The sequence below is a fragment of the Melopsittacus undulatus genome, chromosome 1 (assembly GCF_012275295.1).
Source record: "Melopsittacus undulatus isolate bMelUnd1 chromosome 1, bMelUnd1.mat.Z, whole genome shotgun sequence".
Classification (NCBI taxonomy): Eukaryota; Metazoa; Chordata; class Aves; order Psittaciformes; family Psittaculidae; genus Melopsittacus; species Melopsittacus undulatus.
In genome coordinates, this window is record NC_047527.1 from 137,252,803 (window position 1) to 137,268,984 (window position 16,182).

Genomic DNA, 16,182 nt, shown 5'->3' on the forward strand with positions numbered 1-16,182 from the left:
TATCAGCATGGTTCCCGTGGCTGAATTCTTTTTCCAGTATACCCTACAGATTTAATTACCTTAAAACCTTTTGTCAACCTGAACATAGTATTGGCAATACCATAAACTGAAACACATCTCACTAATTTATAAGTTTTATTTGATGAAAATAATCTTAATTGTTACTTATTTTTCAATACCACTTTCACCTAGAAGTACGATAGTGCTTTTAGTTTGAAAGTGAGTCTTTAGCCTTTAGGGAAGAGTAGTTGGAAAAATGGTTTGAACATGCCACTAAGTAAATACTCTATTATTCTTACATATGAAAATACACATTTCTAGAGTGAATAAATATTCAAATCATGTGTAGACTACAAGATGCAGGGAGGGGAGGGGGGGGAAATGCATGTGAGAGACAAAGAGACAAACCAAACTTGGATGGAAAAGATTTCTGGAGTCATGAGTAAACTCTGTGTAAGTGACATTCAAATAAAAATATTAACCCTCACTTACAGAAAGATTTAAGTATCTGGAATAATTTAATACCTTAGGAACAGCATTACCACATCAGAACAAACCTCAGGTAGAGACATCTCCGTCAAGAGTACAGAATTTCATTATCTATGGGTTACAGGTACAATCCCAACACTCAAGCTTGTTTGCATTCTAATTATATTAACATCTAATAAGCTACCACTAAGAGGGATTTTTCCACTATCTCCTTGTAACTCTGCTACCATACTAAGCAAATACTGTATTTATATCATCACTGAACTACATAAACTCTACCTAAATTGCTATTTAGTAGTGAGTCCTTTTCAGATCTTGCTACAGCACTATTCTAAAGCTACTTTTTCTTTAGAAAGCAGTTTTAAAGACAGATAAGAAACTTGGCTACTGTGTCCTTTTCCTTCATTTTCTTTCTTTAAATAGCATGGACTGTTTTTAAAACAGTGACTTAATCCTGCCAGGTGAGGTTTCTAATTTTAGCAGACAAAATTATCTTAGAAACATTTACTTACTGTCTGATGATATACCAAATTAAAAAAAATTATTAAATAAATACAGGATTGATTACTTTGTGCCAGATTACTTCAGCAGAAATAAGGAGGACATTTCAAATCACACTTGTCTGGATTCTTTTTCCATGCTTTAAATTAATGAAATGCAGATGTAAATCAGTATTTCCCAGTGTATCAGTTCTTCCTTCTTGCAAAATGTTTAATTTCCAGTCTCTAAGACACAATTGATGTATTTCCTGGAGTATAAGGGCTGAAGTTAACATTACAGCTGCTTACAGATGTGAAAATGCCTAAGTAAATGAGATCTATAAGAAAGATATAGCAAAAGAAAATGAAAAAGCATGTACAGAATTAACACTTAAAGGTGCTTATAAAAATACAACTCCTTAAAGCAATTCCTGATGTTTGTCTGTTCTACGTTGAGTCAAAGCCAAAACAAATCAAGGTCCACAAACTGGAAAATGTAAAGTAGCAAATTAATGTAAGAGCTCTATAAATATGCAAAAAGTTTCAAGCTACTGCAAAACAGGTAAATTAATACATCCTCTTCATGTTAAATCCTCATGATTATAACCACTCTGCCTTCCAAAGTGTGCAAACATGTACTTGTGTGTCATCTATTAATCTTTAAGCTTTACTCAATATGAAAACCCTATCAGTTGCTGTACATTCATGGGAATCACTGTCAAACAGATTAAATGCATCATGAAATAGGAAGTCACAGGTTAAAATGACCTTTCAAAACAGGCAGGGCACTGTATATTACAAAAAGAAGGTCTTTCAAATAGCATATAAAATAACCACAAAGGACTACTCACCATGTCATATGCTGTTACAATCTTTTTCAAGACCTCCGGAACAATCCCTTGGAGCTCCATAGTTGGATACTGATCATTGAGATTCAGTACTACCAAGGGTGTATTATCAGGCCCAACCAAGCGCATAGACACTGCCAAAATGCACTGCATAAGATTTGCTACAGGAGAGAGGCCACATAATTCTTTGAATGAAACTACCGCATTCTGCAAAAAGGAAAGAAAGAGTTTCCTTTACAGTTAAATATGAATTTTAATGTCTTATTCTTTCAGGATAAAATACTTCACTGTTATAGTTGATCTGTAATGTGGAAATACCACAGCTTTTCCCTGAGGAGCTGGCAGTTCTCCAAAGCAATCAATATTACAAATATATGTTACCAAAAATGTTAAAAATTCAAACAGAATTCAATACTTGCCATAGGGGAAAAAAAAACCCAGCCTATTTAGAACAAGTATGTCTGGTCTCTACCACTACTAAAATTAACCATGCAAATACAGGCATTCTAAAACATACTGGCTATGTATTTTTAAAAATTCTAAAATATATTTCATAATATTTATTAAAATGCCACCAAGAGAAACAAAATATTAGGTGCTGAACATCCCAAATCAGCAAAGCTGATGTGGAAGGAGGAATTCAGCACATTTGTAACTTTAAACATACCTGAACTATAGTCCAGACGTGCTGTGGATCTGCTGGCTCCCATTTGGTGTGATTCACAAACCCAGCACTTCACTACCGATGTCATTCCTATCACAGAATCACACTTAAGTGAATATTTAAGGCACTTTAATATAAATACCAATTTGTACCTTTCCCTTAAATTTATTATAGTTGTATTTTATATCCAATATGGTAGAATATAAAGCTACACATTTAAACTTTAAGAAGATTTCCAGTATTAGAAATACAACGTGACTCCAAGTAGCCACTGAAATTCCATGATGGGCATATTCTCAGCACTGTAATGAATTTAGGATTTTTGTACCAAGTGGGAGCTGGTGATCTAAGGCAGGTCTGGAATTTGTGTTCCTGTAGGAAACAAAAACAAAAACATGGTGTATTTAAGTTACAAATGTGCTCAATACTCCTTTCCCTCATGCGTTACCCAAGCAGGGTATCTGACTCAGATATTCATCTTAATCAAAATCACTTTCCTCCTTGTTGACACGATGCAACTCATTTGTGGACAAGTTTCTTAGAGAGACATAATGCTAAACTTAATGCAAACAGGAATCAAACATGAAATATTTTGTTGTCCCTTCATGGGACAGAACACCCAAAGATGATTTCAAAATATATATATATAGCATATTCATGTAAAATGACATGAATACTAGATTACATCTATTACAGTCAGTTACAGTGTACCTTAACTCTAAGTAAATGTTTAGTAGCATCTAGTAAATGTCCAGGAAACAGAAATTACTTTTATTAACTGGACTGCACCTTGATGACACAATAATTACATAGTTGAAAAGATGGACATCAGTACACCCATTTAAACAGATTTTGTTTGAGATAAACATCATAGGTAAGCCATTATGAACATCAATTTTATAGACAGGAGGACCCAGGGCACACACATATTAACTAACTGCAGGCAGGACAGAACTATAGCTGTTAACTCTTTGTCGTTGGACTTCCAACTCTGTATCCAGAGACTATCCCTCATACTGTCAAGCAACTCAAACATGCAACAACACAGCCAGTTTAATCACATGTTACACATTTGTCAGTTTTTAATATGTAATAACACATTATGACATTAGCTTTTGTCGCAGTAATGTAGTACCAAACAAGGAATTAAAAAGGCTGGCTATTTCTACACATATTTAGAGAAGCCATTAGACTCACATCTGCACTTTTTTTCTCTTCTTCCATGTTGTATTAAAAACAAACAAACAAATAAAACAATCACAAAAAACACAAACCACTTTGCTTTTTATAAGCTGGTTTGTGGGCACATTATTTCTCTATCATAAAAATCATAACAATTTGTAACACAAAATTTCAGTGATACAGAAACAAAACAAATTTCACATTCCCTGGCATAAGTTATTTATTTTTAAGTGATTTATTTACTTCTATTAGCTGTAAAACCTTAGTTTTGCAAAGTTTAAACTGTGCACATTACATAATCTGGCAGTAAAGCTATGCAAAACTATTATTCCCTCATGTACCTAAAATATCTTTTTAATAGCATTTGGAGAGATGATAATGAATTTAGTTGCTAGCACAACTTTCAAACTGACAGAATAAAATACATAAAATACCTTTTAATATCTCATGTTCAAAGAAACCACACTGTAGAGCCTGGGTTTAATTATATCATTTCTGGGAAATACTGAAGCATTCACAGTAGAGTTCAAGGTAGCCACAAAAAAACTTATGCTTTCAGAGTTTCCTCAAATCTTAGGCTAAGCTCTTCACTGAAAGCTATCTTAACACACAGTATCCTTTACATGACAGAATTCTAGCCTTCAATAGGTTAACTGCAGGTAAAGTTTAGTTTACATGTTGCCCATAATGTGAAACATTTATCAGTCAAAATAATATCTCCACATTTTTAATAGCCTTTTAGTGTAGTAATTTTATATATCGAGTAAATGGGTAAACTTCATAATACTGTACTAATTTCTTCTTTCATATGAAGAAAAATCAGTTTTAAAACTGTATTACTATTAAAATTTCTTCAATATAAGATTATTCATGAAGAAAAATTATCTACACTGATGTGCCAGAATCAAGTCTCAGGCATTTCCTTCAATAAGTTTCCCTTTAACATTACATAAGAGGATTTAATAGGTCACTTCATTCAAAATGATTATGCTTAATTTAATTGATCACTGCTAGGATTCCATCAGAATTTTATAGACAGTTAAAAGCTTTACTGAATAAAATACAACCTTACAACTCACTTTAATCTATGTCTAAAAGGATGTATTTACCTGGAACCTCTAATGGAATCTCCAAACAATGCATTTTTGAGGTAGAATCTCTTGACTTCCAGAAAAACAAGCACCTCAGCCTGTACTTTTTCCTGAAATTCAATGTGTTAATTTTATGTGACCTTTAAGGTAAGGTTATTTCTTCTAGAGGATGCTTCCTAATGCCTTAGCACTAATTCCATGTATTTCTAACATACTGTTACTAGGAAGAATCATGGAAAGCAAACATGCTTCAGAAAGTACTGCCTTCTATTTAGGAATGAGAAGAAAACAAAACCTCAGTGAAACTACGCTATACATATTTTCACATACAGTAAGTTTTCTAATAAGGCATAATGTCTCCTTTTCTGTCAGGAGATAGATATATTTTCCTCCTGCATTTCTATTTAACTTAATTTTCTAAAACTAAAATAGTGCCATACTTTCCTCTAGTGTGTATCTAACATTCCTTCAAAGACACAGGACAAGTCAACAAGCCTGAGTTCTAACACTTGAGTCATATTTTCAGTTAACATTCAACAAAACATGCATATGCATCCAGGTTACCTCAATAGACCGTATCATCTAAAAGGCTGCTCTGACATAATCCATTTTTAAAGCTGTTCAGCATTAGACGCAAATAATGTAACTGATAAAATGCAGCAAGACTCTCAAAAACATATATTCTATATGCATCATAATACAAAAATACACGTAAGAACCAATAAATTCATTGTAAAAACTGTACCTGCATATTTTCTCTCAAATCCGTGGCATCCCGAATAGGTTGGAGAGCATTCTTGAACACTTCATCTATTGTTTTAATCCATAATGTTCTCATGGAAGCATATTCCCTTGATTTCTTGCTTTTCCTCACAGAGAGGCCCCGCTTATGAGGTTTCCCACCACCCCTTCGATTAGTAATGGCCACATGCACAAACAAGGATGCATGTGCTAAATTTTCACCAGTTAAAGACTGCAGAGGAACATGGCGATAACCAGTCTGTAGACACTCAAAGGGAATAGTGTATTGCCCAATAAACTCATCCCCAATGTAATCATCATCCAGTACTACAAAACGCACCATAGCTAGTTCTGGTAAATTTATTTGAAATTCAAAGCTTTCATCAAAAATTGGATTATCACCATTCTGATGCATAGTTTTAGTCCTTTGCTCTGCACAGTCTGCAGGGATTCCATGTATTTCAACATAGACATAAGGATCCACAACATCACCTTTGGCACCTGATCCCTTGGGTTTAGGAAAATTTTGCCCACTAATGATTTTAATATGAAGCAGCTGAGGTGATACTCCAGGCACAGTGTCTTTTGTATTTGCACTGAAGAAGGATACTTCTTCTCTCATAATAGCAGGACGAAGGACATAGCCACAGTTGCCGTTCTGTCGAAACCAACCAATGTTAAGATCCATCATTAAGCCAGGCGTTTGGAAGTTCATTGCTACTATCTGACAACCACATTTCCAAAAGTCCTGGGGATTCATATTACTGGAGTCAATTCTCATAGGACTGGGGAAAACCCGTGCAAGAAAACGTTTGTTATAGTTGACAAAATCTCCCGGGTTTTCACTGGCATACTTGCTAGCAAGCACTTCATTAAAGGAGCACACTTCCCAGTACTTCTGGAGCTGAAATGAAACTTGAAACTCTTTGAACTGAACTGATTTACATATGCTTACCAACTCCGAGAGTTCTTTGCAGAGCTGAAATCGTTTCCCCGTCATTGAGTTTTGCTGTTCCACTCCCTCTTTTCCCACTCTCTGTGACATTTCTGCTCCTTCATCTTCATCTGTAACATCTCCCTCTAGTCCAGGACAATTGGAGGAAAGCTTCTTTGCTTTAATTAGTATTTTCCCTTTAAGTGATTCCGGTGAAGGAAGGTAAGACTCCTCTATGTTTGGAGACTGCGTATGTAGCTTGTCCCCCAAAATTTTCTTCATGTGTTGTACCATCACTTTCTGCTGTTTAATGGAACAATGATTTTCTAAACACAAAATAAGAGGGTATTCTGAAGCAAAAAATGCATACTTGTTAATAATGTCAATCACACTACGGAAGACAATCTGTGATGTCATTGTATGCCCTGTGTAAATCACAGGCTCATTATCTGGGCCATCCCATACATCCAGTTCAACACTTCGGCAACCCATTTTAAGAGCACGAATGTAGCCTGTGATGTCAGAAGGCCCTCGAAACTGATCCTCTATCAAGTATGTATTGTGAGATGAATTTATAAAATAATGAGATAAAGGTTGTTTCATATCTTGACAAACTTTTTTATGTTCTGGATCAAATATGTGGCAGTCTGGTGAAGTAAGGTAATTTGTAAACCCATCTATAGAAAGACAACCCTTTTCCTGCCCCTCTTTGGCTGGCTCGTATTTGTGAATAATTTCCAGGCTTATTTCTTCTGTGACGTGTGCCATACCCTGTTCTGCTTCTAAAAACATCATGAGGTCCTTGGTATCTAAGAATTCTTTATTGCTTGAAAACTGAACCAACAGGAAATAGATTTCAGGTCTGGTACAAAGCTCATGAAAAACTTCAATAAACTCTTCTTTTGTTACTTCAGTACCAGTTTTTTCCTTGGATCTATGTAACTCCTTGAATTTCAGTTCAATTTTATTAGTTTTTAAACCAGGATTTAAGTCTTTTATGAACTGTACAGCATTACACAGGGGTATATGTCCCAGATTATCTACATCTGATTCACTGAACATTTGTGAAAGCCATGAAGTCCGCATGTTATCTTGAGTACTTTCTATCATATCTAGAGTATGCTTTCCATAAGAAATCAGGTATCTTAAGCCAGTAACCCAAATATTTGCAACATCTGCTGAATTAGCAACAAGATCTAGTGACTCATAGTTTTCTCCATATATAATTGAAAATGCACAGTCTTCTGATATCTGGTCATATATCCCATTGCTGCGAAAAATATCTGTATTTTTTCCTGTTCTTACTTCTTTGATTGATTTAATATCAATCTTTGCTTTTTCAGAATCCTTTTTTGAAGGTTCCCAGCGTAGAGACTGCATATCTGCATCTAAAAGAAAGTATCGGTGATACACCCTAGAGTTGGATCGAATCTTTTTGAGCTCAGAGCCTTCAACCATTGCATTTATACAGTCACTTGCACTGCTGATCTTTTTCTCAGTTGGCATACTGCTAAATGACACAGTCTTTTTCCGTTCCCGCTTTTGTTTCGTACCATCCTGGGAAACAAGGGGGAGAAAAAAGAAAACAAGTATCATTATGATTTTGCTCAACATTGAAATAGGTTTCAACTGCAAGCTAAAAGTTCATAAAGTAGCTCAAAAGAGTCTAGCATCTATGTGATGACCAGTAAGATGGAAATTCTTAATGGAATCATCACAAATGAAAATACTGATAATGACTTAACATTTGTTCAGTAATGTTCCAGTGTTGGGGTTTGTTTTTTAATATTTATAAGAACACAAAAGTATACAAAGCAACTTTTGAATGCTAATGAAACAATAATGCTGTATAAATGCATTTTATCAGTAATAACCTACTTACAGAAATAATGGGTTCTAAAGTCAAGGCAGTAGGAAGTAAACTTTTCTGAGTCCTTACGCAGTCTTACAAATACTTGCTGACTGTCAGTGTGGAATATAATACTTTAACACCATGCTGACAGAGTCTTTATGAACACCAGAGAAACATAAATACACAATTAACCACATAATATTCATAGGACATGGTCCTAATCTAAGCATACAAAATGTTAACTGCAATTATGCATAGTTCCCTCCTCAGCTGCACCCATCCACGTTCTTCCCACAGACTGCCCATAGCATATCATCAGAAATCTTCCTTAGGAAGAACTTGAAGGGAAAATGCAAGACCTGGTTGGAAAGGGACCAAAAGTGATACTCATTTGTTCTTAAAACAATGTAATAATCCACAGGTCTTAATTTACTAGAGAAAGTGGGGATAGAAAACCGCATACATATATAAACCATATGAAAATGGTAGAGAGGAAACAATGTAATTTAGCTACCTCTGCTTTTGGCATTAATTCAAACAAGTGCAAATAAATCCATAACAGATGACTTTAAGTACAATCAATTTCTGAGAAAAAAGTGAGTTTAAGAAACCTGTGTGCTTTCATTATCTGCATTTTCTGAGATTGAAAAGATGCTGGGTTTGTTTTTTCTAAGAACATCGTGTGTCTTGATAAACTAACTTTTAGTCCAAAATAATACTTCCACAAAATAATCTTTCTATTTAGAACTGGTTTTACATTCCAACACAGCTCAAAAGAATACTTTTTATACAAGCAGTATACTGAATTTCCCTCTAATAGTTTTCCATCCCAAGTATATTCCAGTGCAAATCAGCATTGCTTATATGGCAAAAAGGAGAGGGAAAGAAAACTTTTCACAATCACTATGTTGAACAGATGTTCAAATGAAAAACATCCATTACAGAATGCATTTCCAGTTCAGGGTATATGTGCTGTATGCTCAGTTTCATTAAAATAAAAATGCAGAATTCTGGTTTTGTATATTGATTTATAAGCATCTGAAAAGCCTTTCACCAGAAACAGCGATTAGTAAAGTAAGCACACTGAATAGTTGCTGTTCTGTCTCTGAGAAAATTAATCAACCATATGATTCTTGCACCTTTAATGACAGCAGAATTTGCTTTGCTCAAGTTCTCATGAGACCAGTAAAAGTGAATACACCTCCAGAGGACTGTTCTATTTCCAACTCCAGATCAAACACCTGCAACAGATACCACACAGGGTCGACTCTTGGAATCTCATTACACATATGCCTTTGGGCATAAGGACTGCTCTTAAATAACAGACATTTTCTTTAATTTTAAAAATTAGGAAATTACAAATGTGATTTTTGTTTAGCAAGATTGTTGCTTTATTTTAAGCCTAGCTTCCTGTCTGGCTACATATCTATATCTCCTAACCTGAAAAAGTGGTAAGGGACAGCTCCACAGAAATGAGCTATTAGATTCCTGTTCAATATCTTAAGGTTTGGAATGAAGCATGCTGAAACTCCATAATGCTCCAGATTTCTCAGTCACAGATCAAGGAGGGGGAATATATTTCTTGAACTCTTCATTCAGAGACAGCTGATAGATAACCTCCTAATGCCAGAACCATCAAGGCTTGGGAAGTATTACCTTGCCTGACCACTGTCAGTATTCACCAACCAGGAAAAAGGCCTGAGCCATTCTCTATAGTCAGGATTGTGTCTGATCCAAGACATGGAATGGCAAGTGATAAAAAAGAAAAATAAAAATCTGCCATTTCTGGATGCCATCTGATGTAAACAGGTCCATCTCAAGGCTCCAGAACATCCTTCGTAAGATTTTACTTCTCCAGCAGTCAGTGATCCCAGATTTCCTGTGGAAGTCCCTATCCTGACATAGGCATGGCAATCACAATCAATCTGCATGAACAGAACTTCAATCGTATTTTCCCAAAGACACTGGCCAGAATGAACTGCCTGTCAAAATTACCCTCCTGTTTGAAAAGAAACAGAAAAAAATCTCTCACTCATAAGATGAAAATATAATTGCAAAGAGTGTGCCCAAATTGTATGAAACAAGTTTGTGAGACCCAGATATAGTTTGTCATGGAGAAGGGAGGCAGATACCTTCTGCTGTATGATATGGAGTATTTCACCTTCAAAGTTGGGTGGCATTCATGAACCAAATCAGGTCTCTCATGTCCTTACACCTGTCCCGAATCAAAGACTGGCACATCAGAAAGCTGTATATATCTGAACACACACAGGAATGACTTCTCAGTCATGAGACTTAAGAGTGCTCTTGCTGTTCAAGATGCTCAAAGTGAGTGAGACTGGCTCTACAGTGCAGATGCATAATTCTGTCCACAGCAAAAGCTACAGGGTTTTGTACTGAAACAACTTTCAGAGTCATCCTGGAATCACTCACACAATGAAGACCTTGTCGGATTATAATAGGTACTGTCATCATACATTGAGACTTTCCCTGAAGACTGCCTTTTCTTCCAAAGACTTTATCATTGAAACCAGGATCCCCACCTCATCAATACATTTTCTAAAACCACGTGTACCACATCCAAGGTCACCTACAAGAAGTTCTGAGACAGAGCCCAGACCACAGGTGTAACCGTTATGAAACTCTGCTAATATCCGCTACAAGTGACAACACAGAGACTTTAATTTATCCAGGATCTTGTACCAACAGAAAGCAAAGAATCTAGCAGTGTAAAAACCAGAAATAATCCCAGCTGTCATATATGGCACTGAAGAGACAGAGACAGCTGGAGAAAACAGCTTAAATGAGCAAGCAGGGAAGAGTATCTCCATGATAACCTTTTTTTATTCCTTTGCAGGTATCGACAAAGAAACAGTTGTGTGACTAAGACAGCACTATCTAGAAAACAGATCTCTGGAGACAACAAAGAGTCTTGAATTGGATGCTGAGAGAGATACACACACCACTCCTGAACGGCAAAGCTTTTAATTCACACAACTTTATCACAGAATTACTTAAAGAGCAGTTCCAACAACCACAAGTACTGACAGGCACAGTGATGATGTTCAGAGATTTGATAACATAAGAGATCAGGATGATAGAGGAAACAATGAATAGTGCAATAGTAGATGTTTGTAAACATCTACTGAAGAAAAGAATGCAGAGCGTGAACTTCACTACCTGTAAAGACCCAAATGAATCATGCCCCAGAAGACTCCCTGGGAAAAGCAGTAGTTCTTAAAATATTCAATCTCAACATCACCAAGGTTAGGACAGTAGAATCCAGAACACTTTGGGAAGAATCTTACAGCCCAAGGCAGCAGCTTGTCACCCTGCCGAGGTGGGAACTGAGGGTCTGCAACCAGAGCACTGTGTAGAACAGTCCTTCCATCTGCCAATACAGAACAGTCCTTACAATCACCAATGCACATGCCGGAGCTGGGTGTCTGCAATGCTGCCTTTCTCCACACAGAACTAAAGCAGCTTTGACACAGTAGATATGCTAGCTAGGATTTGAGGATTAAAGCCTTCATCTGCATTTAGCTCAGTAAGGTACTTCTTTTGGGACAGAGGACTTTACAAAGAAAAGACAATGGTAATAAGAGGAAGTGGCAGAATGACATATTTTCAGAGCACTGGTCTGGGAAGTGAAAGTCCCTGATGACATTACTCCATAAACATTTCAGTTGGTGATCCTGAATGCAAAATGCATGAACACTCCATACAGCAGGGACCTGAACACTGAATTCTGCCCTCTCAGAAGTGTAAGGATAACTGCCTCCCCAAGTGAGAGATCTGCTTCTTCTTGTTTACACTCTAACCATACAAAATTTCCATTTCTGTTTGTACACCAGAGGTTCATCAGAAGCGTGGAAGGCAGCTCCATCCTTCTCTTGAGAGCATGTGGCTAGCACATGAGGAGTTGTGCATCTGAAGATCCGCAGGCAGAAGGGCTCACCAACCACTCCATGGGTAGGTGAGTGCTCTGCCAATCAAGCAGCCACATAAAGAACAGAGCACAAGACACCTCCCTCAACCACAGCACCTCACTGCAGGCTGATTGTGAATACCTGAGCTTTGACAATGGGTGAAGAAAATAACACATCTCGTGGCAGTCCACAGGAGCCACAGTCCCAAGAATGCCTACTGAATTAACCCCAAACAGGTTTAGAAACAGTATGGATGCTGAGCGATTCAGCCTAGCAAAGACTGGCAATGTCTGTACGTATGTGTTGTTACAAGACTGCAATCACATACAGTGTCTCGAGAGCTTTTAAATAAATCAATTAATTTTTTTGCATGTAAATTCTGAATTAAGTGACATGATTCTGAGGGTCAGTGTTGTGGCAATACTCTGAGCAATTACTGGTGAGTAGGTAAGAATGCAGACCATGCCTAAGTTTAATTTTTTCCTTTTATTTTTTTTTTAAATCACACTATTATTTAATGTCAAATAGTAAGAAAAGCTCGACCCTAAAACCTGAGGGGTCGACCTTGAGTCTCCCCTGGAACTTTCTGCCAGAAGCTCCAGGTAGGACCATTCTCCCCAGCTGCAGTGTACAATACATTTCTTATATCTGGATCTGTCCGAACTGGTCCAAGGGCCACTGCATGAACTATCTTGTGTTTAATTTGCTCAAAGGCTTGTGGTTGCTCAGCACCCCATCTGAACTCATTCTTCTTCCAGGTCACATGACAGAGAGGGCTTACAATCAAACTGTAATGTGGGATGTGCATTCTCCAGAACCCCACAACACCTAAGAAAGCTTGTGTGTCACCCTTGCGCAGGGTTTAGAAGTAATTTAACATAGGTCTCTAGCCAACAGCTGCAATACAATACTGCTTTATGCCAAAACCAGACAATCTAATGATCTTCATGGCGAACATAGAGAGAACTACTCTTCTGACACTCTACAACTCATTGATGACTTGCTTTTATAGCACATGATACTTTAGTAGCCAGTATGAGTATGAAAACCGCCATGTCTTCATCAAATACAATTCAGCACCCACTGCAAAATCATCTAGCTTAAAAATGTGATGTATAACATAAGCCTACTGCAGGAAGTGTCTAAAAAAAGAAACAATAATGAAGCTTTAGTTATCTGATTAAGATTCCTAAACATTTTTCTGCAGAACCCTGAATTCTACAGATTAACTCTATATTTAAAAAGCATGTTTTATATATATATATATATTAGTCTGTATATAGTTAGGTCTATATATAGTTATGTCTATTCAAAGGAGAGGAAAAAAAAACCAACAAAAAACAAATACTTCAGGCAGTATTTTAAAACATCCAATTTCTAAATGCATTTTAATAAAACCACAATAATACCAGTAATTTGTTCTTTTCAAGGTGGTTTTAGAGAGATAAATGCAGAGACAGATCAGCAAATGAGTTTCAAATGCAAGGTCAGTATCATATTATCCTCCTCTTTATAAATATTTTCATTGCACAAATATTTAGGTTTTTTTGCTGAAAATACATTTTTACTGATCCAGCAATAATAAACAGGACAAGTTATTTTTGCAAACACACAGAAAAAGAATTCATTATTATGTCTAGGTAGCCTACATATAGCTGCCAGGTTATTCCAGAATGTGCAGCATTATAAAAGAAGCTAAGCAACTTTTTGTGTGAGAAAGTCAGTAGAAAATAGGAAAGAAAACAACAGGTAACTAAAGTCAGCAATGTTTCATCTTTGTTACATAGAATTTAGGTTTGATTTCAAAAGTTACATGCAATTAAAGGTGGAATGAGAGTTGTCTGTGTGAGACGGTGAGCAAAAGGGAGAAAGGGGGAGAGAAAGAACAGAGAAGATGCAGCAGGAAAGCCATTTCACCATTAGGAGCTGTGTCCTGGAAGGAGGGAGGTCTATGCCCTTGAGGCACCCACTCTCAGCCTAATTCTCCCACAATGAACAACTCAGCAGAAGAATCTGCTGACACCCACCACTCAGCCTTTCTCCTCCAGCCAAGTATGTCTGTTCCTTCCTAGTCAGTACCTTTTAATTTGCCATTACTTGTAGATTCTTACTAACACAGTGACCCAAATTCACTAAAAGGCATATACTTTACAATGCTTTAACACAGCTGTCTAAAGCTTGCAGAGCATGTGAAAATCAAAACGGGAAAAAACTCTCCTATTAATTAGCAGTTCAGCTGACAGGATCCCAAACACTTCAGAAATGGCACAAACTAAATCACATCATCTACAATGGTTTCTGAATGGAACTATAGCCACTGATGAATAGTACGCAGCACTGAACAGATGTATTTAATACAAAGTAGAGTCCTCAACTGAAATAATAGGCATTTGGGGGGAGACAAAACATCAGCTATTTGGAAAACACAGGGCCTCCCACTCACAGTGAATCACTATATTTGAGCTAAGCATTTAAGTGTTTTTCCAAACTGGTATTCATGGCAAATCTGCTGTTTGCAGAGATCTTTTAAGAGAAACTTATTTTTTCAACGTGTGGTTGACCCCAGACAGACCCAGTTACACAGTGTTATAAATAATAGTGAGGAGGAAAGAAAAATATGAAGGTCAGCTGCACAAGTAACAATTCTTCCTTTTATCATCTTTTTCTTTTTTACTAAGGGAATATTATCATTAAAGGAATACAGACACAGGGGAAGTCTTAGCTCAGTATTCAAACAAAAATTATCTACATTACTTCAGATCAGCTAATTGCATAGTTCGTAATAACACACTAAAACAATTCCCCCTTCAAACCCTCTTCACAACATTAATTTTCTGTCCTGTCTCAGCCACATCTCCCTTCTCCCCAGCCTACCCCCTCAGTCCCCCATTAGCACCTCTCTGACACACAGTAAGTTAATTTACCTCATTGCCTCGGGAAATGAAAAATCTCTTTTTTGCTGAATCAGCTTTCTGCAACTTTAGTGAGCTGAAACAATCTGCCACATGATTGGGTAGGAATCAGAGCTCTTCCCCCACTAGAAATCAGAGCAAAGAACAGAATAACTCCTATATAAAAAATTAACCAAACTAAAATCAATGCAGTTGAAACTGTTCTGTTGAAATCAGATCCTATATGACCTGAGAAGTGAACTTTATGTCCTTAGGAAAAACAAAATCTCTCCTCTTGGTCCTGCAATTTCATAAAAATATCATAAAGGCAAGGTGTAAGAAAGAGCTACCAACACCATAAAGTAACAGAATTGAGGTTCTCAGGGTTCCTTTGGCTCATTTTGTTTTGCTTCTCTTCAAGAAAACAGGACACCAGAAAATGTGAGTATATTGTATGAGAGGTGACTACTACAGCTACCTATGAAGAAGAGCAGAGAAGTAGGGTATCTTGTGCCATCTTTGTTGGTTTAGAGCAGGCAATTTAACTCAGTTAAAGACTGTGACTATGATGAGCAGGGAAATAACGGGATATAGTTTTGCAAATAAAGTTTAGATTAAGGTTTTCCTTGTAGAACCTACTGCAAAATAGCGTATTTAGCCATTTGTTCAGTTTACTAAGAGGAAAGAAACTTCTGTTTTTTAAGTATGCTTGAAGATAGTTTGTGAAAATTTGTGCTGTTCAGCCTGGAGAAGAGAAGGCTGCGTGGAGACCTCATAGCAACCTTCCAGTATCTGAAGGGGGCCTACAAGGATGCTGGGCTCTTCACCAGGGACTGCAGCAACAGAACAAGGGGGAATGGGTTTAAACTTAAACAGGGGAAGTTCAGGTTACATATAAGGAAGAAGTTCTTTACTGTGAGAGTGGTGAGGCACTGGAATGCATTGCCCAAAGAAGTGGTAAATGATCCATACCTGGCAGTGCTCAAGGCCACACTGGATGGGGCTTTGAGCAACCTGGTCTACTGTGAGGTGTCCCTGCTCATGGCAGGGGGTTGGAACTAGATGATCTTAAGGTTCTTTCC

The 16,182-nt window shown here is 37.0% G+C and overlaps 1 protein-coding gene across 1 annotated transcript in view; it reads right to left on the reverse strand.

Moving 5' to 3' along the window:
- The window catches only part of PLCL2 (phospholipase C like 2), a 103,711-nt gene that overhangs the window by 37,750 nt on the left and 49,779 nt on the right, over nucleotides 1-16,182 (reverse strand). Inside the window, exons 2-3 of the mRNA XM_005144449.4 lie at nucleotides 5,499-7,985; nucleotides 1,820-2,023 (exon numbers count right to left, since the gene is read on the reverse strand). Coding sequence (XP_005144506.4) covers nucleotides 1,820-2,023; nucleotides 5,499-7,934 — 2,640 coding nt within the window. The 5' untranslated portion in view covers nucleotides 7,935-7,985. The remainder of the gene's footprint in view (nucleotides 1-1,819; nucleotides 2,024-5,498; nucleotides 7,986-16,182) is intronic.